This window comes from Hippopotamus amphibius, chromosome 8 (assembly GCF_030028045.1).
Source record: "Hippopotamus amphibius kiboko isolate mHipAmp2 chromosome 8, mHipAmp2.hap2, whole genome shotgun sequence".
Lineage (NCBI taxonomy): Eukaryota > Metazoa > Chordata > Mammalia > Artiodactyla > Hippopotamidae > Hippopotamus > Hippopotamus amphibius.
In genome coordinates, this window is record NC_080193.1 from 3,224,154 (window position 1) to 3,249,760 (window position 25,607).

The 25,607-nt window shown below is 44.3% G+C and overlaps 1 protein-coding gene across 3 annotated transcripts in view; it reads left to right on the forward strand.

Annotated features, from left to right (window-relative positions):
* Window positions 1–25,607, forward strand: part of PRR14L (proline rich 14 like) — a 51,759-nt gene that overhangs the window by 6,690 nt on the left and 19,462 nt on the right. For 2 of the 3 annotated variants that reach the window (XM_057744465.1, XM_057744466.1), the window contains exons 2-3: window positions 11,152–11,224; window positions 19,535–24,704. In XM_057744465.1, coding sequence (XP_057600448.1) covers window positions 11,152–11,224; window positions 19,535–24,704 — 5,243 coding nt within the window. Of the gene's footprint in view, window positions 1–1,104; window positions 1,611–11,151; window positions 11,225–19,534; window positions 24,705–25,607 lie in introns of all 3 variants that reach the window. The other variant, XM_057744464.1, reaches the window with a different exon arrangement.

Here is a 25,607-nt window from a genome sequence, read left to right on the forward strand (position 1 = left end):
GAAAACATCAAGAACGAAAGCGTGCAGTATCTCACTTAGTTAACCATTTCTGCCTTGGTCAGGTCACGTGGATTTTGTGGTGGAAACTGCACACATTGGGTAGACTAAAATGGAAAGATTTACCAGCCAGGAGGCCCTGGTTCTGTGTTTACCATTCCCTATGTGTGTGTGTGTTTGTTTTGATTACTTTAATAATATAGTATCATGAACTACTTAAATATATGTATTTTAGCAAATAACCCTTGTTCCTGTTACCCAGCGGGAGAAGTGAAACATGACCGACACAGTGGAAGCCCCCGGTGTCCCCCTTGCCTGAGTTAACCATGTTATGTTTTAGGCAGGTCACCTTTACTCTCCTCAGGTGTAGTGTTAGAATTTGTAACGGGAATAAACAGCTGCCCTGCTTACTTAGCTCACGGGGTGGTTATGAGAATCAAATGAGTGGTGTCTGTGAAGGCACTTGGAAAATCTCCAGGGGCGGAGAAGTCAGGAGGGATTGTGCCCAAGAGCTGGTTTAGTCGTGTTGGGTGCCAGCCTTTGTAGACATCTCTCAGGTGTTTGGTGAGCTGTTTTCTCTATATCTTCTTCCAAAGAGAATTCTTAATGAAGAGAAGACAACGAATCGAATTCTTTAGAGTTCCTCAGTATATGTTAATTCAGCAAATATTTTCTGAGTACCTACTATGTGTGAAACAACTGTTCCAGGCAGCAGGGATATAGCAGAGAACAAAATAGGCACGGTTCACAACCTGAAAACAACTTGAAAGCCATCTTTATCTTCTGATTTTCCCTGGGTCTATCCTTGGTTGCTTAGACATTTCTTATTCTCGTCTACATTTAATGAGATCTCACTTAAATCCAGATTTAAACTGAGAATTGTTCACAAGGCAATATTTGAATTAAAATTAGACAGGTGCCTATTAAAGGTTTAAGGTATTTATTTTCCTCAAACCCACAGTCTATTAAGGGGAATTTTTTGGTGCCAGATAATGCTGGCATTTGAGGTAGAATTTTTTGCCTTTATTTTAGCCAGTTTGAGCTGAGACAGCTTTCTTCTACCCTGCAAGGTTTTAAACTTTTATCCCTTCCTTTGATTTGTGTCAGGGTGAGCCGTTTGGTGTAAAAGACCTGCCCCCATGCTGTCATCCGGCGTAGAGACCCAGCCCGTTCCACTCGATTCCTCCATGTCTGCTGAGGTGCAGGAATTATACTCTGAACTCCCAGTGAGTGTCTCCAAAGAGCTTCATGCTGACCCTGAGCCAAGTGCGATTCCAGATGTAAAACTCGGAGCCTCAAGCTCTCGTATAAGTCAGAGTAGGGCAGTGCCCTTGGAGCTGCAGAGGACTTCTGCGGAAAGTTGTCGAGAAGAAACCCCTGAGACCTTGGACCATGGGGGTGAGCCTGGGCGGTGTGGGCTGGTGGACCCCACAGCAGAAGGTTCTGTGGCTTCTGGGATCTTGGATAGGGAAGCGAAAGCCAAGAGCATGGAGCGAAAGGTCTTCAGAGATGGAGGGGACCAGGCGGAGATTGTAAGAGACCCCTGTGAGGGAACAAAGGAAGACCCACATCAATATTCCACAGCTGCTGAAGAAAAGCTCAGCCCCAGCCAGGTAAGAAATGAGCTCTGGATGAGTTGAGTGCGGATGGCAGCTTTCCAGCTGGACTAACACTTCTCAGGATAAAGTACAGAGCCTGACAGGTAGCTTATGATTTATTCTTGAAACATTTCCAAAATGTTGATTTTGATGTCGACTTTCTTTTGATGATCTTTAAAAACATTTGTGTCACATCAGACACCTGAGGAGAGGAAGTGCTTATCTCATGAAAAAGTGTCAGTCCTCTGACGCAGCTACTGTATGTGGAATGTTGAGTCTCTTTCTGATAGCCGTGTGGGACTTCTGCGTCTGATGTTCAGGAACATGTGCTCGTTCCTTGAGTTTTGGTAGCATCATGGTTAGAATGGAGTGAGGTGTCACAGAGGTATCTCTCAGGGAGACTGTTGACCCAGCTAGGGCTTCATAGGATGGATACCCTCACGGGGTCTCCACATTTCAGAAGTAAATCCTAAGCTCTGCAGGTCCAGAAACATATTTTTTGTACGTAAGAAGTGATGATCTCCAAAGGACTGATCCAAGCTAACCCACTTCATGAGAAGCTGAAGCTTAAAGCAGAAAGCCAGGTCTTTAATTAATACACAGTGAAAAGTGGAATCACTGCTTGGTATGGCATGGAAAATCCAGTCTCTGTGAGTTTGATACTAGAGTAAGAGGGATTAGTCAGGTGAGACTGATGGTTAGTGAGCTATGATAGCCTGATGGACCTCAGTTCCTGAAGGAATTTTTACCTGTCAGGTGGACTAGAAAACTTACTCTTTCCCCTGTATGGTGCCTTAGACTAGGAGTTAGTAAACTTTTTGTGTAAAAGGCCACACAGTAAATATTTTAGGCTTTGCAGGCCACATGGCCTCTGTTGAAACTACTCAGTGCCGCCATCGTTGCTTGAAAGCAGCTTAGATGATTCTCACAGAAATGAGTGTGGCTGTATTCCATTGTGTTCCAGTGAAGTATTGCCTGGAAGCACAGGCTATAGTTTGCCAACCCCTGCTCTAGACCCACTAATTCATGTTCTCTGGGCTTCCTGGGCTGGGCTCCTTTCCCCACCTGATAACTACATCATTTCTTTACACAGGTTACAGGGCAATTGACTGTCATTAGTAGGCTGCATATATTAACCATAATTAGGAATAGATAAATCATTAAGTAACAGTTGAACATGATACCAGATTTTATGCTGTGATGACCTATCCTTAAAATATAGTTAAATGAGCAAGGTAACCCATCCAAAAGTTCCTTACTCCTTGCTATGGTGGGCTACATCTAACAAGATGGAAAGTTTTCTTAATGTAAAATTTGATATAAAATGAAAGTATGGGTATATAAATGAACACAGCATACTTACATCTGTACCTGTATATACACACATGTATACATACCACCCAACCTGAGAACTAGAAGATTACTGTCTCCCTGTTCCTTTTCTAAACCATTCCCTTTCTCCCTTTTAACTCCACCGGGGGTAAATCCTGATTTAATAGGTGTAAGTGCAAGATTTAGTACTTAGTTTCACAAAGGGAACTACACACAAGTGAAAAATAGAAGTAAAAAACAGAAGCCCTGCAGGTTTTAACTGGTTAAATAGAATTAACTTTGTAGCTGCCAAGAAAAGCCAGTTTGCTCTTAATATACGTTAACAATATGTGTTGCCTGGACAGAGGTGGTGGTTGTGCACTTGTGTGCTGGTTCACCTATAGCTGGAATATCATCCTCACAGTTTCCCCCCCTCCATCCCCCACTGCACTCAGATGAGCTCAAGAAACAGGGGATGGGGTGGGGGGGCAGGTGAGAAGTAAGGAATAAGTCAGTGTTGGGGTTCCTGGCCAAAGTAGAGCCTGTCCCCTCCTTTCTACGTTGAGCCTGGTGTCATGTGGGAGGAATGTATTCATGGGTAGGAATTCACACTAAGGACACAACCTGAAAATACCCCATTGGAGGCCGAGTTGCTGGGTCTTCCCTAGAAGAGTCAGGAGAAATGAGAGAAGCCTTTGAGGCTTTGGAGGGTCAAGCAGAGCAGTTCTGTTGGGCACAGTAAAGCTCAGTGGAAGATGGGTGGGGCAGTGGGAGCTCCTGACATTCTCAGGTCACCACAGCACCGTTGGAAATCTGGGTGAATGCTACAGGTCTCACAGAAAAGCAGATGTACCATCCAGAAGGACAGCAGACCCCAGACGTCCTCGGACCCCAAGTTAAGCACTCTTGCTAGATTGGCAAAACACCACAGTCAGAAGACAGCTGACAATTGGGAGAGCATATTTGCAGCATATATCACGGATAATGGGCTTATATCTCTAATGTATAAAGAGCTCTTAAATTGAGGAATGAAAAAACCCAATAGAAAAATGGAGGAGACTCTTGAGTAGATAAGTCACTTTGTGTGTGTGTGCGTGCGCACGCGTGCATGCACACGTATTATGCTTAAACACATGAAGATAGTCAACCTCACTCATAATTAGAGATGCAAATTTAAACAACCTATGATACCACTTTTATGACACCTATCAGATTGGTGAAAATGAAGAGTTATGACAACACATCTGGTTGGCAAGGCTGTGAGGAAAAAGGCTATTCTCACACATTGCTGGTGGGAATGTGTACTAATACAATCTTGCAGAAGAGGAATTGGACTACACTTAAAAAAACTGTCCTGACCTTTTGACCCAGCACTCTAATTTCTAGGTATCTACCCTGAAGATACACCTCCAACAGCATAAAAATATGTATACACAAGGTTATTCTTTGAAGCCTAATTTATTTTTAGAAAATGTTGGAAGCAACCTAAATGTCCACATATAGGAGAGAGGTTGAGTAAATATCCTTCCCTGGAGTCCTGTGCAACTGTAATAAAAAATGAAGATGATCTCCATGGACAGATAGGGGGTGATTTCCAGATGTGTCAGGTGTCCCCCAAGACCACTTCTACATTTGGTGATTCACTGGAACTCACAGGACACTGCACATGGTCAGATTCACAGCTCAGATTAGTTACAGTGGAAGGACATAAAGCAGTCAGCAAAGGGAAGAGGGGCACGGGGACAGAGTTGAGAGGAGATCACGCACAAGCTCCCAGGAGTCCTCTCTGAGCGTAGTCACACACACTTCACTTCTTCTCAGAACAACTTCTTGTACACGTGAAGTGTCTACCATGGAGGCCTCTCAGAGCCTGGGCTGGTCACACGGGCATCCTCTGGCTGGCTGCATAGAAAAATCCCAGAGCTTGCAGGAGGAAAGCAGGGCTTCACCATGAGCCACATGGTTGTGTGGGTGTCGTGAGCCATTCTGAGCATCTAGGAAATGGTGCAGACTCTCCTCCAATCTAATTTCCCAGAGGCTAGCCAAGGCCACCCTTGCGAGCAGGCCTTTCTAAGAAAAACATTCAGGCCTGCTACCATTCACTCTTCTGCAAAATAGGATATGCTAAGCGAAAAGAGCAAACTGAAGGAATTTCTATAGTATCCTCCCTTTCACGCGTGAAAGAAGGGAAAATAAGCAGGTATACAAGTTATCTGCTCATTTGTATAAAACACATACTTGTGTACATATGGGAGAGATGAGCCAGAGAAGAACCACATCAGTTCTGTGGGGTTCCTGCCCCCCAAATGCACAGCCAGGATCTAATCATGAGGGAACATCAGATACACCCAAACCGAGGGACTTTCTTTCCAAAGATTATGAAAGATGGATACGTACGGAACTCTTTCAATTGCAAGGAGACTGAGGAGGTGTGATGCCTAAGTGCATCCTGGGCGCCTGGATTGGATCCTGGTCCTGCAGAAGGGTGCTATGGAGCCATTAACAGGATTTGAATAAAGTCTTTAGGTTAGTTAGTATTTCATTAGTGTTAATAACTGTACTATGGTTTGTGTAAGATGTTAACATTAGGGAAAGCTGGATGAAGACTGAAATTGGAACAGTATTTGCAAATTTTTTGGTACATTTGAAAGATATTTCTAAGTCAAGTGTTTAAAAACATTTAAAATTTTAAAACGTTAATAATTTTTTAAAAACTCTTGCTAGAGGGAGACAAAATTTAACTCAATACGAATGGTGCTTCTTAACAGCTTGACCAGTCCAGAAGTGGATTAGGTTACTCAGGGAAGTCCTGTTTATAAAGAGGCTCAGTGCTCTTTGTCAGGAACATAGCAAAGGGGATTCTAGGTTGGACAGGCAGCCTCAGAGATGGTTTTTTCCATGCTGAGATTCTGTAATTTTCTTCTAATAGTTGATTTGCCTTTAGCAGCATTCCATGAAGTTTTTTCCTTTAGCTGTTGCTCACCTCAAACCAGCAAGAGGCGGAGTGTCGTGCGCTGGCTCCGGTTTGGGGAAGAGCACTCAGAGGTTATCCCTTACCCACTCTTGCCTGTTCCCTCTGAAGCAGAATCAGCCAAGGCGGAAGGGTAGTGACTGCAACAGAGCTCGGCTCCAGGAATAAGAACTTGGTGTGGCTGTGAAAGGCGGCCACCTACACTTTCCAGCATGGATTGCATGAATTGAATGAATTTAACAAAGTTAAGCGTGCTCAGTGAATTTCCCAGTTCATGGAGAGGAATGGGGATATTTAGAACCAATGTTTAGAATTAGAAGTTTACACTTTTTTGTATCTTGGCCCCTGATGAAACCTAAACTGGTTTTGTTAAATATTCATTTCATTCACTCATTTAACCTCTCTTAAGATGATTATGGGTTTTGGGGGGGTTGTTTTGGGGTATTTTTGTTTGTTTTGGGGTTTTTTTGGGTTTTTTTTTTGGTTGTTAAAAGAAAAACAAAGTACATGTTTTATGAAGCAACTTATTTTTAAATGTTGGTTTTGTTTTGGTTTGGTTTGGTTTTTTTGCTTTTTTTTATTGTGGTAAAATACATATAACATTTACCGTTTTTATCATTTGTAAGTGTGTACTTCAGTGGCATTAAGTACATTCACACTGTTGTGTAACCATCACCACCATCCATCTCCAGAACTCTTTATTTTCCCAAACTGGAGCTCTGTCCCCATTAAACAGTAACTCCCCTTTTGCTCTCCCCAGCCACTGGTAACCGCCGTTCTCCTTTCTGTCTATGAATTTGACTGCTCTAGGGACCTCATATAAGTGCAGTCATACAGTCTTTGTCCTTTTGTGACTGTACTTGACATTTTCTTTAAATGTCCGCTTGGGACTTCCCGGTCCAGTGGTTAAAGCTCCGTGCTTCCACTGCAGGGGGCACAGGTTCAGTCCCTGCTCAGGGAACTAAAATCCCACGTGCCTCATGGTGCGGCCAAAATATCTTTAAACAGTGTTCTTCACTGTGAACATGATCATGGCTGTTTCCGCAGGTGTCAGGAGGTGGGAGGTCTCTCACTCGCTCTGTGTTGTGGCCCCATTGATGTGTGTTCACTGTGTCGGCAGGCCCACCTGAAGCTGGAGCCATCACTGCCTCCAGCTCGGGAAGCTCAGGCTTGGAGGAGGTCGGGGGTCTGCTTACAACCAGGGCTCACGGCTCAGAGATAAATCAGGCCCTGAGGAGTTTATAACTACCCTGTTCATGAAAGCTGAGGAGCCGTGTATGTTCATTTCCCTCCTAAAGATATTTGTGGGTTGTTTGTTTTCCGGCTCAATACTATCCTCATAGGAATGAGTCAGTATTGCATCTTTTCCAGGACACACAGCCAGCTTTTAATGGGAAATAAGATTACGGATGAACAGTAAGAATGGTTTTTGAAGACCCTCCTAAAAATCTGCCTAAAGTTTGGAGAAGTATTGAAAGTTGTTTTGATTCCAAGCAGTGGGCAGGAGGATGCTGTGTTGGCTGTGCCAGGCTGAGGCAGAGAATTTGCTGTCAGTTTGACAAATTGTACTATTATGTGGTATTTCTTATTTTATGTAGTTTATATAATGCTACAAACCACTGCAATGATCTCACTCGATTTTGCAAGAGGAATCCACGTGAACTCTTACCTTGGAAACAGATTTTGCAAGGAATGTTAGGATATTAATGATCAGATGTCAAGGTTTAACAAAATCTAGATGGTAGAAGTGTTTAGGACTTGACCTCTAGGAATCCTGAAACTTAGAACATTTAGCTGATAAAATGTTGCAGGAAGAGGACATCGTGTCTGATAAATTTATGTGAGTGTTTATTATACAATTGGTTGGCCTCAAGGGGGTGGAGGGGGTTACACACAGGATGCTTACTCTGCACGGCCATTGCTCGCAAGTGGTCAGTTCTGTTCCTTCATCTGCACTTGGGGCCCAAGGCTGGTTGAGCTCCCACCTGATTTGGAGATCGCCCACCACCATGGTGGTGGTCGTTGGGGGTCCCTCACATCTGAACTCAGCCTCACACTGTTTCTTTTTCAACACTGTCAGTTCCTGATCATATCTGAGACTTAAAACTTTGTAGGGTCTGCAGCCCTCTGTGAGGGGAAACTTGTTTTTCATAACTCAGAACCTTTCAGGAAAAGTCAGCAAGGCAGAGGGAGAGAGGCTTATACTGCTTCCCTTTCCTGTTAGGAGTCATGGCTAACCAGGGAGAAGAGGGGCGGCTTGAAGCAGCCGGCTTGGCACTCCATCAGGGTACGTGGGGGCTCTAGCTAAGACACCACCTTAGAGCAGCAGGTGGGGCCAAATTAAAATGCCAGCACTCCCTCCAGGGGCCAGAGCCCTTAAGGTTCATCATATGAGCTCACCAGAGTGCTTTGGGATCTGAGGGGACCTGTATGCTGCTGGTGGGAGGTCAGCTGTCACTCTGCAGAGGCTCTTTTAGGCCCAGAAAAGCTTAGGGCAGTTACTCCAGATGACCCTGGGATCTGTTAGTGACAGTCCTGTTGATTTTTCTCACGGGAAGGGATAACAAATGTCTAAAGTCTACTAGGAGGTGAGAGCTTCTGCTCATGCCCTGACAGGGCATCTTACGAAGTGTCTGTGGTCCCCATTTATAAAACCACCTGCAAGCGTGTACTCCACGCTGCAAAGCTAGCAGATGGGAGTCCTGAGGCTGGAAGGGAGCTGCATCTAAATAACTGCTAAATAACTGACTCCTCACCCCTCAGCTTTTGTTCCAGCACCCGGCCTTTCGCATAAAGTATTAACCTGAAAAAATACTCTAAATAGCATCTAATCTCACACCTCAGTCAGCCTGAGAACTGGAAGTGTGGGGGTTACATATGTACAATGGAATATTCCTCAGCCATAAAAAGGAATGAAATTGGGTCATTTTTAGAGATGTGGATGGACCTAGAGACTCACACAGAGTGAAGTAACTCAGAAAGAAAAAGACATCATATTAACGCATATATGTGGAATCTAGAAAAACTACAGATGAATCGGTTTGCAAGGCAGAGATAGAGACAGACATAGAGAACAAACGTGTGGACACCAAGGTGGGGATGTGGGGGTGGGTGGTGGGATGAATTGGGAAATTGGGGTTTACATATATATATGCTAATACATATAAAATAAATAATAAAAAATTTTATTTTCAAAGAAAGAAAAAAGAAGGGTAGTATCATTTGGGAGAAAGGATCTAGGGTAACCACAAATAAAGATGCTTATTTAACCTCTTATTTTGAAATAATTTGAGACTTACAGAAAAGTTGCAAACGTAGTGTGAAGAATTCCCGTTACCCTTCATGTGGATTCCTCACATGTTAACATTTTACCACATTTGCTTTCTTTCCCTTCCGAATAATTCGAGCGTATAGTTGCAGATGTGATGCCTAAATTCTTGACTGTGTATTTCCTTGCAAACGAAGGCATTCTGTTAGGTGACCACCGTACACTAATCAAAATCAAGAAATGAACGCTAATCTGAGTACGCTTGGCCAGTCATCGCACTGATGTCTTTTGTAGCAAAAGAAGAGAAAATGTTTTCTTGGTCTAGGAAAAATCCAGGATCAGTTGCGGCATTCAGTTGTCATATCTGTTTAGTCTCCTTTAATCTGTGACATTTCCTCAGCTCATGACCTTGACACTTGAAGAGCACAGGCCATTTATTTTGTAGAATTTCCCTCAGTTTGGGTGTGTCTGATGTTTCCTCATGATTAGATCCTGGTTGTGCATTTGGGGGGCAGGAACCCCACAGCAGTCATGTGGTTCTTCCTGTGCATCCTCTTGGCAGGCGCCTGGCGTCAGGGTTCCTCATCCCTGGGCAGGGCAACTGCCGTCCCCTGGTTCAGGTGGGGTCTGCCAGCCTTCTCCACCGTGAAGGTACTATTTTTCCCTTCGTAATTATTAAGTATCTTGGGGGGAGATGATTTTGGAGCTAGGTAAATATTTCTGTTTCTCATTCAGACGTCTAGCCACTAGTTTTAACATCCATTGATGATTCTTCTTGAGATAATTATCACTGTGATGGTTGCCAGATGGTGATTTTCTAATTCCGTCATTCCTTCTACAGTAAGTAAGAGCTTTCTCTTCTCCCCAATTACAAATAAATTCGACCTGGCATCATGCTAGAATTTATACTTTTTGCCAAGCATGGTGCTGTTCCACGTAGGTTCTGTAGGAGTTGGTTGTTGTAAGTTCATGCTCCGCAGAAGCACTCCACGCTGAAGTCGCCGTCGCAAGTGAAGGAACAGCTCTGCTTTGCACGTGGCTCTCCACGCAAGGCCTCCTCTCCGTTCCAGTGGTGATGCTTTATTTCCTCCTATGTCCGCCTGCACTTGGCCATCACTTTGATCTTCTGTTTCCCAGAACTTTGCTTAGAAATGAAATGGTTTTCCTTGTTTTTGTTTGGGGGTTTTGGGGGGCTTTTTTGGTGGAGAATGTGGGCAGTGATTTTTTTTAAGTGCTGTAAAAATTATCAAAAGTTGTAGCAGTGATTTCATCATCTGTAGATTTAAGTGCATGCTACCTCAGAATCTTGTACTTACCAATTAAATCCGTGTGAAAAAAACCCAAAAAACATTTAAGTGTTTGGATAGAGAAAAAGAGGTGACCCGGAAGGAGACTTTGACGTGAGCAGCCATCGTTGGTCTGTCAGTGTCTCCAGCTAGTCAGCCTGCTCGGACACTGTCCTCACGGGGCCCCATGCTACGCTCGAGCTGCCGCCACCCCTTCGCATCTTCCTGAAGTCCCTCTGTAGGTTGTCATTGCTGGTGTTCCTCCTTATACCCTCCTCCAGTGAACGGGGATGGAAAGCAAAAATAGCCTTTCCAGGAAGTTTGAGAAGAAAATGAGTATGTGATGCCAAGAATGGTTAGGGACTGAGCTACATCAAACTTCTTGATAGTTTGCATTCAAATTTTCACTTAATTAAGATCACATTGCATCAGTGTGTCTCTTGATTCAGCAGATACGTACAGGGTTTTGTTTGGATCTGCAGTCCAACATCATAAACCTCTATTACTGTCCAGACCTTGGGAAACTTCGCTTTTCAAACTCAAATTCTAGAGAAGTAGACGTTTTTTTGATTATATTAATTTGAATTTGAGGTTTCCTTCAGTCCTTGTGACCGCTAGCAAATCTCCAGGAGTCGGAAAGAAGACTCTCAGAGGATCACTGGCATTGGTGAGCTCGGGTGTCTCTGGATCCTCCCTGACCGCTGGATTTTCTTGCCACAGGAGGACCTCCTGATGCCGGCGAGCAAAGAACGTTTATGCACGGACCTCCCTGAAGATGGTCTGCGGAACAAAGGTATTTACTCCCCTCACATCTTTTCCTTTTTCCACTTGGTACACACACTGTTTTAATTCACACTGGGAGCGTGAGGACTGTAGGTCCCGCCGTGCAAGATGGACCTCACCGTAGCAGCTCTTGGTAGCATTGCCCACGGACGTACTCGGAGGCCCCCGGTATGATCAGACGGTGCTTCATTTGTGACAGAAATTTTGCTTCCCACTTTTTCTGTAAGGAGTTCCCATTGACTGTGAGTTGAACCTTAATGCTGGTGTGAAATCTTTCAATTGACTTTGTAAAGCTGTGCTGCTGTCTGGAAGGGGTCACATGGATGGGAGAGGAACCACCCCAGGCTGTGCAGGGCATCCCACTGTGTTCTCCTGGGCAGCATGTCCACTCCTGGTCACCTTGAGAGTCTGCAGAGCAGTTTTTCACCTCCATTACCTCGTTTGCTCCTCAAAACAGGCATCTGAGATATTGCCTTTAGTTTGATTGATTGATTGATTGATTGAGGAAGAAGCCAAGGCCCAAAAGAGAGTGCTGAGCCAAGATTCTTCTCCCCCTGCCCCAGGCTGAAAATACTCTTAGGTAGCTTTAGGTTTAGGGAGGACTACAGGTGTCTGTTTTATAATTAAGGTTAACAATGTAGAATAATCAGAACTGCAAAAAAAAAAAAAATACAGCAAATATGTTTAATTACATGAACATTTTGTTACTGTGATACGATATCAGATTTGACTCTGCTTCTTGGCAGCCTGGACAGAAAAGGAAGCACAGACCCTCCCTATGAGAAAAGACGCTTGTCCCAGCTTCCTGCTGCTAGAGATTCTCTCTGTGGCTCAAAGGCTTGGCTGTCCAGTAAAGAGTAAAGCTCTGAAGATGAGAAATGTCACTTTGTGCGTGTCTCACCCGGTCTCAGGGCTTTACTAGGGATGCAGCTTAGTGCCATCAGCCATCCCCGCCAGGATCTCTTCAGTGGGGCTCCAGTGCTGGTGTATTGAGTCTTAGGTGTGTTATCGCAGAATTCACAGCGTATGTCTGAACTACATTTCAACTACATTTCACGTATCTACTTTCATTTACCACTAATGGACCTTTTAAAGAAGAGAACCAGAGTTGTTTTCTATGATGAAATCTGCCTTCTCAGACTTACTTGGGTATTCTCCACCAGACCTGGATAAGTTGAGCTCTTCTGAAAAACGTCCTCAGGTACACTACTCTGTGACACTTTTCTTCCTGTCCTAATGCCATTCTTCTTTAATGACTTAAATTGGTAAAATGAAAAGTTTCCCCCCAAGCCATGTGGAAGGTTCTCAGGTTGACGTGGGGGAGCCTGGAAATGGCAGCTCTACCTGAGTTTTAGCAGCGATGGCCTCCTGTCCGACTATGAGACGATCTTCCATGCAGTCCCCCCCGAGAACCTTGCAAGTTGTCCCTATGTTACACGTGCGGAAACCAGCTCAACTGTCCAGTGTCCCAGCCAGGCATTGCCAGGCAGAAAGGAGGGTTCTAAGCAGGCAGGTCTCCGCAGGAATTGAGCCCTGGAAGTGCAAGCAGGCCCTGCAGCTGACGCCACAATTTGAGTTAAACAGATGCACGTGCTCTGCTGTTGTGTGGCCAGCATTTCAGCTTGCTTTGCCAAGGTTTAAGAGCAAGCAACTGCTAACTTACCATTTACGACAGAATTGAGAAGTAAATGATGTTTCTTGAAAATCTGGTTGTACTGTCTCTGCAGGGGCCCCAGCTCCCAAAATTTTCACTCTGCCCCAGATCGTAGCTCCCAGTGCTGGGCATGTTAGATGTAAAAAGTTGTCCTGATGAAAAGCTAATGGATCCTGGCTACCTTCTTTGTGAGCGTTTGCACCGTTGAGCACTGTGCAAATTGCTGTATGTAGTTTTGTTTCTGCTAAGTTTTGATTATTCTGAATGGGGGCACCTCTGAGGTCAGTGTTCTGTAATAATTTGTAAATTTGCTGAGGGATAGATTTGGGCCCACTGTGCTGAGCTGTCTAGTAAGTGACCCTCGTGCACCCCATTCATGTTGTTTTTCTTCTCTCTGTAAATGTCCCATCTGTAGCACCCCCAGCTGTTGAGACCACAGTCATTACGTGTGCTGTGGTTCAGTGAGGTAAAATGAGAACACGATCGACTCTTTAAAAGGACCTTTGTGTTAGCCGAAAGGAGTCTTTATGATTTGCAGGATGCTCTTTTGCACGTCGTTCCCCATTTCCTGATTGCCGTAGGGCAGACCCAAGAGAAGTTGGCATGGGGAGCGGTGCTGGGTATTAGGAGGCCGCTTCAGGAGGCAAGAGTGTCCCGTCAGGCCCTCTGTCTCTCCTTTCCTGCTGTTCTGAGAGTTAACCTATTTCACCATAATTTTCTGTTCAATATTTTATAAAATTAATGTTATCAATTTCTTTTTCCCTTGTAACTGGGCTTGATTGGGGAGGTTGTGTAAGAAAAATGGAGTGGACTCCAGGAAAAGTACAAATATTAGTTCCGGCTGATTGCTGTGGGACTTAGCTCACATAGTAACAATCTCCATTAAGGCTTATGTGAGAATCCTCAGAAATGGGAGGGTCAACAGAAATTGGAAGAGCGTTGGGGAGATACCCTTTGATGCAGAAGTGAAAGCATCAAGGAGGGAAAAGCTACCTTATATGATTTTTGGAACTAGATACTTTAAAGTATTTGAAATAACTAAAGTTGAAACAGTCTTTTCAAGGCCTCTATTTCTGTTATAAAGTATTATAAGGAGATGGATGAACCTGTCAATAAAGCCCTTAGGCCATATGTGCATCCAGGTTCTTGAATTTTATTGATTTGTTTGTATAATTTGGAATGACTGTCTCTTGTTCTGTATTCCCTATTTATGTCATTATCCTCCTATAATTTACCTTTTGGGGAGTTAAAGTTGAAAAATCACCCATTTAATAGGCAAACCAGGAGGTCTAGACATTTGGGGAACAGATTTATATTTTTCTTTTCATTTTTTACACAATTAAGGTATAACTTACAGATAGTGAAATTCACCGTTTTGTGTGTGTGTGTGTGTACAGTTCTGTGAGTTTTGACAAACACATACAATTGTGTAATCACAACTATACCAGCACAATCAAGAAACAGAACATTCCATCACCCGGCAATTTCTTGCAGGCTCCTTTTACAGTCAGTTCTTGCCACCCCCAGCCCTTGGCAACCACTGATCCATTTTCTTTCCCTTTTGTTTTGACTTTTCTAGAATGCTGTATACACGTAGTCACGCAGGGGAAGCCCATGAGCCTGACTTTGTTCATTTAGTGTAGTGCATTTACGATTCATCCACAGGGCTGTGTGTGTCATAGCTCATTGCTTCTTATATCTGAAAGGTCTCCTATCATCTAGTTGTATCACAGTTTATCTGCTTCTCATTTGAGAGAAATTTGAGTTGTTTCCAGTTTTGGTAATTATAAGTAAAGCTGCTGTAAACACTTCTGTTTTTGTGTGAACTTGAGTTGTCATTTCCCCTGGGCAAATACCTAGGCTTGGGACTGCTGGGTCATTTGAGAAGAATGTGTTTAATTTTACAAGAAATTACCAAACTGTTTTCCAGGGTGGTTGTACCATTTTTTTTTTAATTCCCACCAGCAATATATAAGAGTTCCAGCTGAGGAGCTGAGTGCTTTCTCATTATTTGTTGACATATCGGAATTTGGAAAGCCAGGTGTCCAGTGGTTGGTACAAGCATAGGAGGTGATGGAGCTTGTAGGGCTGTCTGCAGCAACCCTCCCACCAGTAGGCAGCAGCAGCCTTTGTGAACCTCCACAAGAGAGCTTCCTTTTATAAGACATTTCAACATTGCTAACCCATTATACATCTTTCCAAAGCCAAGATGCAGGGTAAACCAAAACTTACGTCATATTTAATTTCCACATCTAGCCACTTAAATTTTGATCCAGGAAAAGGCATGATGGAAATACTATTGAATCTTTGTCGTCCTGCAGCATGTCTATCCCAAATTAGGGTTATTTGGAGATAATACCAAAAAGGAGTCTGAGTTTTCTGATGTTACTTATATTGTAATTGGAGTATAAGCATTTTTAGAAAAACGATTTCAAGGAGATATAGTTTATAGATTGTAATGTTCACCCATTTGAAGTCTACAGTTCCACGTATTATCCTTACAGAGCTGTGCAGCTGTTACCGTAATTTAGTTTTTATCCCTTCCCAAAGAAACTGTGTACCTATTGGCAGTCATTCACCATCCCCACATACCCCCAGCCTCTTCCAGTCACTAAATTACTTGTGTCTCTATAGATATACTTGTTCTAGACACTTTATATAAATGAGACCTTACAACGTGTGGTCTCGTTGTTTTGTTTTGGCTGCATCCCACAGCTTGCGAGATCTTTGTTCCCCGACCAGGGATCAAACCCAAACCCCAGCAGTGAAAGCGCCGAGACCTGACCACTGGACCACCATAGAATTCTCAACATGTGGTCTTTTTGACTGGCTTCTTTCACTCGGCGTAAAGATTTTATGGTTCCTCCATGTTGTAGCGTGTAGAAGTATTTCATTCCTTTCTGTGGCTGAATAATATTTCATATTATCCACTTATCAGTTGATGGACGTTTGGGTTGTTTCTCCTCTTTGGCTGTGATGAATAATGCTGGTGTCAGTGTTTGTCTACAGGTTTCATTGGGTGTAAGTTTTCGGTTCCCTTTAGTAGATACCTAAGAGTGGAATTTCTGGGTTACATGGTAACTCTGTGTTTAACATTTCAAGGAAGGAATTGCCAGACTGTCTTCCAAAGTGGCTGCACCATTTTTCAATTCCACCAGCTACGTATGAAACTTCCTTTTTTTTTTTTCCTGAGCCACATGGGTTGCAGGATCTTAATTCCCTGACCAGGAATTGAACCTGGGCCACAGCAGTGAGTTCTAACCATTGGACCGCCAGGGAATTCCCAGAAGATTCCAATTTCTCCACATCCTTTCCAAGAGTATCTTTTGTTTTGTTTTGAATTTTAGCCCTTTTACTGGGTGTGAATTGGTATCTCACCGCGGTTCTGATTTTCATTTCTCTTATGACTAATGATGTTGAGCATCTTCTTATGTGCCTACTGTATTGACCATTTGTGTGTCTTTGGGAAAACGCTTGTTCAAGTCCTTTGCCCTTTTGTTTTTCTTTTTAAAAGAATAACTTTATTTTTAATTACAGGGAAATTGGGCAGATGGCACAGAGGGTTTCCCTCCCACCCTGCACCGCCCTCCAGTTGCCCCCACAGTTTCCTCTACTGTTAACATATTAGTATTGTACATTTGTTACAATTAATGAACCAATATTGTTACATAGTTCATAGTTTATTCAGATTCCCTTAGTTTTTACCCAGTATCCTCTTTTTGTTCCAGGATCCCGTGTAGGATCCCACAGAACATTTAGTCCTCTTAACCCCTTAGGCTCTTCTTTGCTATGACAGTTTCTCACACTTTCTTATTTTTGGTGACCCTGAGGGTGTTGAAGAATGCTGGTCAGGTGTATTGTAGACACCTCTCTACTGAGGTTTGTCTGATGTTTTTCTCATAAGACTAGGGTTATTGTTTGGGTTTGGGAGAGGAAACTCACAGGTTAAGTGCCATTTTCATCACATCATATCAAGCAAGGGCAAGTACTGTAAACATGAAGTCGTGTTTGTCAGGTTTCTCCACTGTAGGATTACTCCCCTCCGCCTTTCCATACTGCTCTCTTTGGAAGGAAGTCACGATGTACAGGCAATACTTGAGAAATGGGAAGCTCCCTCTGCCTGTTTTTCAGTTAGGCTTTTGGTCTTTTTATTGTTGAAGAATTCTTTATATTCTTCAGAATTCTTTATATTCAACAATATTGAATATTGTTGTAAGAATTCTTCATATATACTAAGTACAAATCCATTTGAAAATATTTTCTCCCCATCAGTGGTTTGTCTTTTCACTTCTTAATGTTGTCCTTAGAAACACAAAAGTTTTCAGGTTTTTTTTAATTGATTTGTTTGTGAAACTGCTGTGAGATTTCCTTTTTTTCAATTGTGGTATAGTTGTTTTACAATCTTGTGTTAGTTTCTGCTGTACAATGAAGTGAATCAGCTGTGTGTATACCTGTATCCCCTTCCTCATAGGCCTCCATCCTGCCCATCTAGGTTTGAGGTATAGTTGATTTTCACTATTATTTTAGTTTCAGGTACAAAAAGTTATTAATTTTGATGGAGTTCAACTTATCAGTCTTCCTTTTTTAATCACTTGTGCTTTTGGTTTCTAAACTAAGAAATCTTTACCTAACCCAAGGTCATGAAGATTTACGCTTGTGTCTTTCTTGTAAAAGTGTTATAGTTTCAGCTCTTACATTTAAAGTTTATGATCAACATTGAGTTGATTATTTTGTATAATGTGAGTTAAGATTCAAATTTATTCTTTTTTGTGTGGATATCCACTTTTTCCAGGACCATTTGTTGGAAAGGTATTCTTTTTAGTCCCTCTGTCAGAAACCAGTTGACTGACTATAAATGTTGGAGTTTGTTTCTGGACTCTGGGTTCTGTCCCGTTGATCTTTATGTCTCCCCTGTGCCAGGGCCACACTGGCTTGATTACTGTAGTAGCTTTGCAGTAAATTTTGAAATCAGGAAGTGTGAGTCTCCCAGCCTTGTTCTTCAAGATTGTTTTGGCTGTTATGTGTCCACTGCATTTTCTTTTCTTTCTTTCTTTTTTTTTTATAAGTTTATTTATTTATTTATTGGATTTATTTTTTTATTGGCTGTGTTGGGTCTTCATTGCTGCACATGGGCTTTCTCTAGTTGCTAAGAGCGAGGGCTACTCTTCATTGTGGTGCACGGACTCCTCATTGTGGTGGCTTCTCTTGTGGAGCACGGGCTGTAGGTGTGTGGGCTTCAGTAGTTGTGGCACACGGGCTCAATAGTTGTGGCTCACAGGCTCTAGAGCACATGCTCAATACTTGTGGTGCATGGGCTTAGTTGCTCTGCAGCATGTGGTATCTTCCTGGGGCAGGGCTCAAACCCGTGTCCCCTGCATGGGCAGGAGGATTCTTAACCACTGTGCCACCTAGGAAGTCCCTCCGCTGCATTTTCAGACGAATTTTAGCATATTTGTCAATTTCTGCAACTATAAGCATCATTTAAACAGTTACCTTGAAACTGCAAATCCAGGATCTTCAGCTGAGGTCATGAAACTCCTGTGCTTCTTAAATGGACACATACCTCACAGAGTACACATTTCAGGCTCCAGTGTACCTAATACTTCTAACACCGTCCCTCATTTCATTCTTCTTTCTGCTAACATCTGTTGTGCACCTGCCAATCGCCAGGGTCACTGTCGGGTACTGAGTACAGAGCAGTCATTAAGATCCAGTTTCTGCCCTCAAATACCTGCAGTCTCATGGAGCTGATAAATGAGACACAAAATTGAGGAACAGCCTTACAGAGGCTTTGATAGAGATGTTGTGCAAGGGAGTGAAGATCCAGGGGAGTGGTTTACACTCACTAAACACTATTAAGTTGGGTTTGTTTTCTATAAAGGGAGAAGGATGAAAAGTCTTCTGTAGATAAACAAGTTTGGGGAGCTTCTTTATACTAAATCCTGTGCCTAGAATTTCCGAGAAACTCTGTGCATTAAAATTTCTTTATGAATTGCATTTACATTCTTCTTCAAAAGGTTTTTTTGTTTGGTTTTTAATGTTTCATGATGGAAAATTTCTCATTCAGAAGTGGAAAGAATATACCAAACACCCATGTACCTGTCACTCACCTTCAGTAATTACCAAGTCATGACAGTCCTGTAGGGAGGCAAGTGCTACAGGTAATTGGGTTCAAGACTAATATTCAAACTTACAGATTAATCTCTTATACTTAAACTTTTATGTATAATTGTTCTTTTTTCAAAGATAATTTTTTTATCAATTATTTATTCAAGCATTGAGAAGATGGTCATTTAGTAATATAAGCTATTTTATTGTGAGTCTGCTTTATTAATGCTTTAGGATGGAAGCTTCCTAAGACTCGGGATCTGTCTCCCCACTGTATTCATTTGTCCAGCTAGGTAAGTGCATTTAAGTAAATAACATTTACAGAAAGGCATTTGTTGAGAATAACCTGTTTTTTCCAGGTGCTCTTTTGGCCCTCTGTCAAATTTTGCAGAGAAGAAAAAAACCAATGGTAGTGTAACACTAACTTTGCAGTTCTCTTTTTGAGTTGAGTCTTTTTTGTTGCTGCCATTCGTTGCATAATTAATTTTATGAGGGTAAAGCAAATGGTTTATTTGTTTAATGATTACATATTGATTTGGATTTATTTCTCTTGTGCAGAAGGAAATGTACAAGTTACAGCTGAAACTGTGCTGAAGTCTACAGAGGAAGTACAAGGTATGAAGGTCAATGGGACTAAGGCGGATAATGATGAAGGACACGAGACTGGCCACGTGAGTGAAGGTCTCTCAGCTGGGTGTAGCGGATACCCAGAAATAGCCAAAGTCACGACCAGTGGTGAGGTTTCAGAGACCAGCGCATTAGTTTCCCTAGAGCCTTTGAACTTTGTGGACCCTGGATTAATGGAAGCAACTCCTAAAGAAAAAGAATGTGAAGAATTGAAAACCTGTCCTTCTTGGTTGTCATTGTTACCAGGGAACAGTGCCATTTCCACAGTGGACAATGGGAAGGAAGAGTTGTGTAAATTAAACCTTGTCTGTGAAGCAGATGACAATCGCCAGCAGGTTCCTGGCCACCTGAGTGAGAGAGACAGCTCTGCACATGACAGTCCCAAAGCCACAAGAAAGGTAGTTACTGTAGAACCCATAGAAGAAAGCTCTGAAGTTTCACATTTCACATCAAGTTTGTCTGATCCCGAATCCAGAACAGCACCCTCAGAAAAGTGTGATTGTGAAGGTGATGGCTTGCCGAAGGGATCTGCTGAAACAGCAGATGATTCCTGTTTCAATGGGAACGATGAAAGCAAGAGCTTGCCCTCTGGAGAAGAAAATGAACAGCCTTTGAACCCCAGGCGTGAAAGAGAGGAACTCTTTTGTGTTAATGCCAGGCAGCCAGAAGAGGATGCTAGTGATGATCACTGTTCTGGAAAAAAAGAGGCCGCTGACTTCCCCAAAGAAAATACCCACGGTCACTACTGCCCTCAAGGCAGTGCCCATACAGACTGCTCTAGTTCTTCAATACCCAGCTCTTGTACTGAAGCCACGGAAGTAATGTTTAGAAAAAATGATTGGAAAATCACTTTAGACGTTCAGGGTAGCTTGGCAAACTGTGAGGACCATAGAGGAACTTTTGCTAACGTGAGCCATCCAGGCACACACTCTGAAGAGAGCCGCTTTTCCTCCTTGATGCAGACTGAAGAGCCAAAACAGACAACCACTATAGAGCCTGGTATGTTAAGTGAAAAGATTTACAGTAAAGACTCTCTCTCCTTAGTTAGCACCCAAAGAAGTCTGGAAGGCAGCACCCAATTAAATGAAGCATCACATAACAGATTTCTGACTGAAAGAACAACCCTTGTGAGTTTAACACCAGAGGACCAGATAGGTTCTATAAATGAGGTGTTGAAACCCAAGAAAGTCGTTGCTCCCTTACTGCCATTCCTAGAATTTGATGACAGACCTGAGTCAGAAATACCTGTACAGAAGTCCCAGGAGGATGGTCCCCATTTAGGTAAACAGAGTGCCGCCTGGGAGGTGAGTGAACTTCCTTATGCCAGTGAAGTGGTTGTAAAAAAAATAGGAAGTGAATGTGTTTTAAATCAAGTGTCCCTTAATTCTCAAAACCATGCGAAGTTGCCAGCTGACAAAGACATGCCTGTAGCAGCGAGCGAGGGCTCCCGACAGAGCCAGCACCCTCTGTCAGAGGACAGAGCAGATGTCACTGCTGGTACCCAGACCGTTCCCGTGAAGACAAAAATGGAAGACATCTCTCCACCAGGTGACAAAACCTGTGGTGCCTCTTCAAGTAATCCCACCTTAAACATCAAACTAGAAAGCCTAGAAAGAAAAACCGAAGCGGCTGATTCAGGAGCAGAAGCTCTGCATTCCAGACTTCTCTTAGATCAGAAAGAAGCAGCAGGCTTGCCTCAAGAGGTCTCTGCCGTGGAACATCAGAGTGTTCAACCTGGGGACCTCTCTGGCTGCCCTTGTGTAAGGAAGAACGTCCCTGGGGAGAGTGCGTGTTCTGCCTGTGCTGCCCTGGAGCCCAGCAGAACCATTGTGGGACTCGAGAGCTATCTGATAACCAAGTATGAAAATGTATTTCCACGCAGCGATCACTGCCCCCAAGGGGGAGAAGCCTCCATGGAAACCCATAAAGTGAGTTGTATCGCGGAGGAAAGCGAGCCAGATGGGGGAGAAGCTGAAGGCAGCCTTCCGGGGGGCAGGAGCAAAAACCAGACGAGGACAGGCACAATAAACAGCGAAGCTCCAAGCAAAACCATCCACACCACCAGTCACATCCAACTCAGCGAGGAAGGGCTAGAAGAAAAAGAATGGGACACACCCAAAGAGACTGTGTTTTGTAAACGTAACATCTCTGATTGTGCCACACAAGAATCAAACCAACCTGCAAACATTCCAAGTCCTGAGCAATTGTTGGACCAGTTTCCTACTGTTATGTTCTCCAGTGTCTCCACCCTGAACCAAGCAGCTGAAACTCCCGGACAGAAGGCAGATGAAGCCCTCAGCTGCCAGAGGAGCCCAGACATACCCGATGAGTGCAGACGCGAAGAGAACGCAGCCAAGGAGACCCCAGGCAGCGACCAGAGAGACACAGTCGCCGAGCCTAACGGAGAGGTGAGCCATAGCCCAAAGGATCTACCAGTCGGTGCCCGCAGCCGCAGCTCATCGTTTGGTGGAAGCGGGAAGACCGGGGCCTTTGAGAGGATTTCTGGTCGCGAGGAGCCCACAGGTGGTATAACAGACATGGTCTCCACTGGCCGCAGCGATGAGCCCACAGGAGGCGTTCTGAACGTAAGGTCGTCTAGTATTCCTGGTGGAGGTGCGAGCCAGGATGGGCCGACATTCCAGGAAACCTCGAGGAGTGTGCTGTCCCAGAGGGGAGAGCCTGTCGCTGCATCTGTGGAAAGGAGAGACCAGGATTCAGAGCCCCAAGATGCCACTCTCTCTGCAGCGGACTCTCTCAGAATTAAAAAATCATGTGAAGAGAAAGTATGCAGATTGTTAAAAGATTGTGAAATGGAAGTGTGCACAGACTCTCGTACCGATGAGATAGGGTCTGTTGCAGGTCATGAACCAAACGTGAGAGTATCGGATAGAGTGAATGTGTCTTTACATTGTATTCATCATGAACAGCAAGCTAAAGAAGCATCTCCAAGAGAAACACAGGGAATGATTGCAGGATCAAGACTAGAAATAAATTCTGAGCACAGCAAGGAAAATGCCATTGGAATTTCCTCAGAAGAGTCAGCATCCTCTAGACACCGCGATGAGAGCTGTGTTCCCCCAGGAAGCCTGAAATCCACTGAGATAATGCCTTTGCATCCATCACCTCAAGAAAAATCAGAAACAATTATGAATAGTGAAGAAGCCAATCCGAAAAACCTTCTTAAACCAAAAGATGGTGAAATGCCTTGTGAGAATGTAAAGGACCTCACAGTCCTGCCTGAGGTGAAGGGAGTGGCACCAAGGGACCAGAGTAATCCTAGCGAAGAAGGCGGCACAGCCGTCAGTGCGGGAAGTTTACCTTTGACAATGGAAACAGAAACAGAAGTGAACGAAGAAACCGCAGAATATCAGAGGGGACCACGGGGTCACTTACCTGCTGGGGAGGAGTCCAAAGAGATGATTATCAGAGAAGGTGGTCACAGTGATGACAGGAGCCAGATTTCTCACACCCACCTTAAACCCCCAGGGATGCCAGGTGAGGCTGAGGACCAACAAAGCCAGAAGCTGTTGGACCACAAGGAAGAGGAACAGACACGTCAGAAAGAAGCACATGCAGCTTTGGAACAATACACATTATCTAACATGTTGTCAGACGAGGTACAGAGTAAGAGCCAATCTAAGGATTGCAGAGCTGAGCCCACTGCAGCGAAAGAAATCACCCCAGCCATGCCAGCCCTGGGGGACACTGCTGCAGGGTTTCAGAAGCCGAGAGACCCAAAGGAGGAAAGCTTGTGCTGCCCATCCGAAAGGGACATTGAGTTGTGCACAGGCCCTCGCCTCCGTGGCGCCCCTAGGAAAGCACAAGACCCCAACTCTGCTGAGCGTAATGAACTGCACGGTGCCTTTGGGAACACTTCACATCGGAAAGGAGTGCTTCCATTAAAGAAGCAGCCCCACCGAACATGTAAGAAAGTTTCCTGCCAGGAGCTTGTCAACATGGGGAGGAAAGTGAGTAAAATCGGAAGCTCTGCCTTTTTAAAGAGCTTCTCTGAAACCATCCCCACAAAAGCACACAAATTTCTCAGTTCACACGCTGTGTCTGCACCCACGCAACCAGAACCCGAAACAGCCCCTGCCGGGAGCCTTGTTAGCCACGTACCAAAGCAGAAGGCCACTCCGGGCCAGCCCTCGGGTAGCCTGAATGTTCGGAAGCCTACCAAAGAATCAGCCTTACTCAGCAAGCTGTCCATCCTTGCCTCCAAACTGGCCCCGGCCACAAAGACCCAGAAGCTCCGGTACCGGCGGTACTCCTCGGACCTTCTTCCCGTGGCTAAAAGCTACAAGCGGCTCAGATACAAAAGGCTCCTGGATGGATTTTCCTACAGCACAATGCAGCTGAGTCCATGGTTGGCAGCTAGCGGTTGGGACAGGAGGCCTAGCAGTGAACCCTTAACACTTCATTCGCTCGAAGCCATCAAAATAAGCTTTGTAGATTTGAGCAACAAGATGCCGTCGCTGCTGTTTGGTTCCGAAATCTTCCCTGTATCCTTTCACGTGAAGTCGGGCTCCGAGTGCGGGACCGAGTCCCCAAGGACTTTTCCCGAGCACTGTGCGCCCGCGAGGCTCACCTTAGGAGAGACCCGCCGATGCCCATCTCCACCTCCCAAGTGGACCTTCTCTTTCTTCTTGGCCCACGGCTGCCCTGGGGTGGCCACATTCAGGGAAGACCCCGGCCTTTACTGTCAGGCAGGTGCCCAGCCTCCGCCGCAGCCTCTGGTTCCTCTCCAGGACCGTGGGGCCACCGCCATAGTCCAGACCAGAGCGGGCTGCTCCGTCCTTGGCCTTCACACACTCCTAGCACTTTGTTCTCCGGGATGTTACCGCATCTGGACGAAAAAACGGAGCTGCTCCAGCCACACACCCACCATGCAGAGGCTCTTCATGACCCAGTTTGCCCAGGGCCTGAAAGGGTTGCGGTCTCCCGCCTCCATAGCAGACAAGGTCTTCTGTTCTCTGCCCTACTCGGTGGGCCGGGTACTGTCCATTTGGAGCCAGCACGGGCCTTCTGCCTGCCCCTTTGAAATCTCCACTCTTCATTCCTCTCACAGCAAGCGGCAGCCACCTCTGGGCACCCCGAACAGGTAAAATCCATCCCCCGCTCTTGGCATCCTCCCACTGTGGAGAGGAAAGGCCACTCTGGAGAATGCAGGGCTCAGAGGCTGTGTCTGCATTTCCTGTGTATTACCAAACCTCTGCTAAGGACATGCAGCAGCAGTTCTGAAGTGTAGACCCCTCTAATTTTCCTGAGGGTCTCGATTGCCTGCAGAACCCTTTGTTTTGTACCTTCCTTTGTTCTGTCCATTTAATTCTGTGAACCATTAAATCTTGACTCTCCTTTTCTCCTCTTGCCCTCAAACCTTGCAAAGAATAAATCCCATTACAAGTTAAAGACTCTGAGTAATGACTTAGTGACTTGTAATTTGTTCACAAGGTATTATAACAGCCTGCACCTAACTCAGTGTTTGGTGTGTAAAGGATGCAGGAGAAATACTTTTTAAATAAACTAATTACATAGGCATCACCAAATCTAGTTTATGAACCTCTGTATTTCTTTCTGGAGCAGAGAAGCTTCAGAGATTGGCATTTACATATTATAGCTATGGAATTTATAGAATTTTAAGGGAACTGGAAAAGAGTTCTTGTGGTTTGACCACTGAGAATAGTTGAAAATAATTTCACCAATATCATTTTACCTTCTAACTGAAAATGAGAGAAGAAAAAGAATCTGGGAGTTACATTCCCAAAGATCTGCTTTAGACATAGTGGATAAATCCTTTAGACATAGTGGCTAAATCCTCCTGTTTGTAACCCTCTGGCTGCACAGAAGCTGGAAACAATATTTGGCTTGCCTTTATCATTGCTGTAGTTTAAAACCTCAACAACAAAAAGGCCTTAAGATGCCAGACATCCTGGGAGAAGCCTTGTTGTTTGTGTGTCTGGGCAGAGTCTCTCGTGCAAAATCATTCTGTCATTGAGAAGCTTCT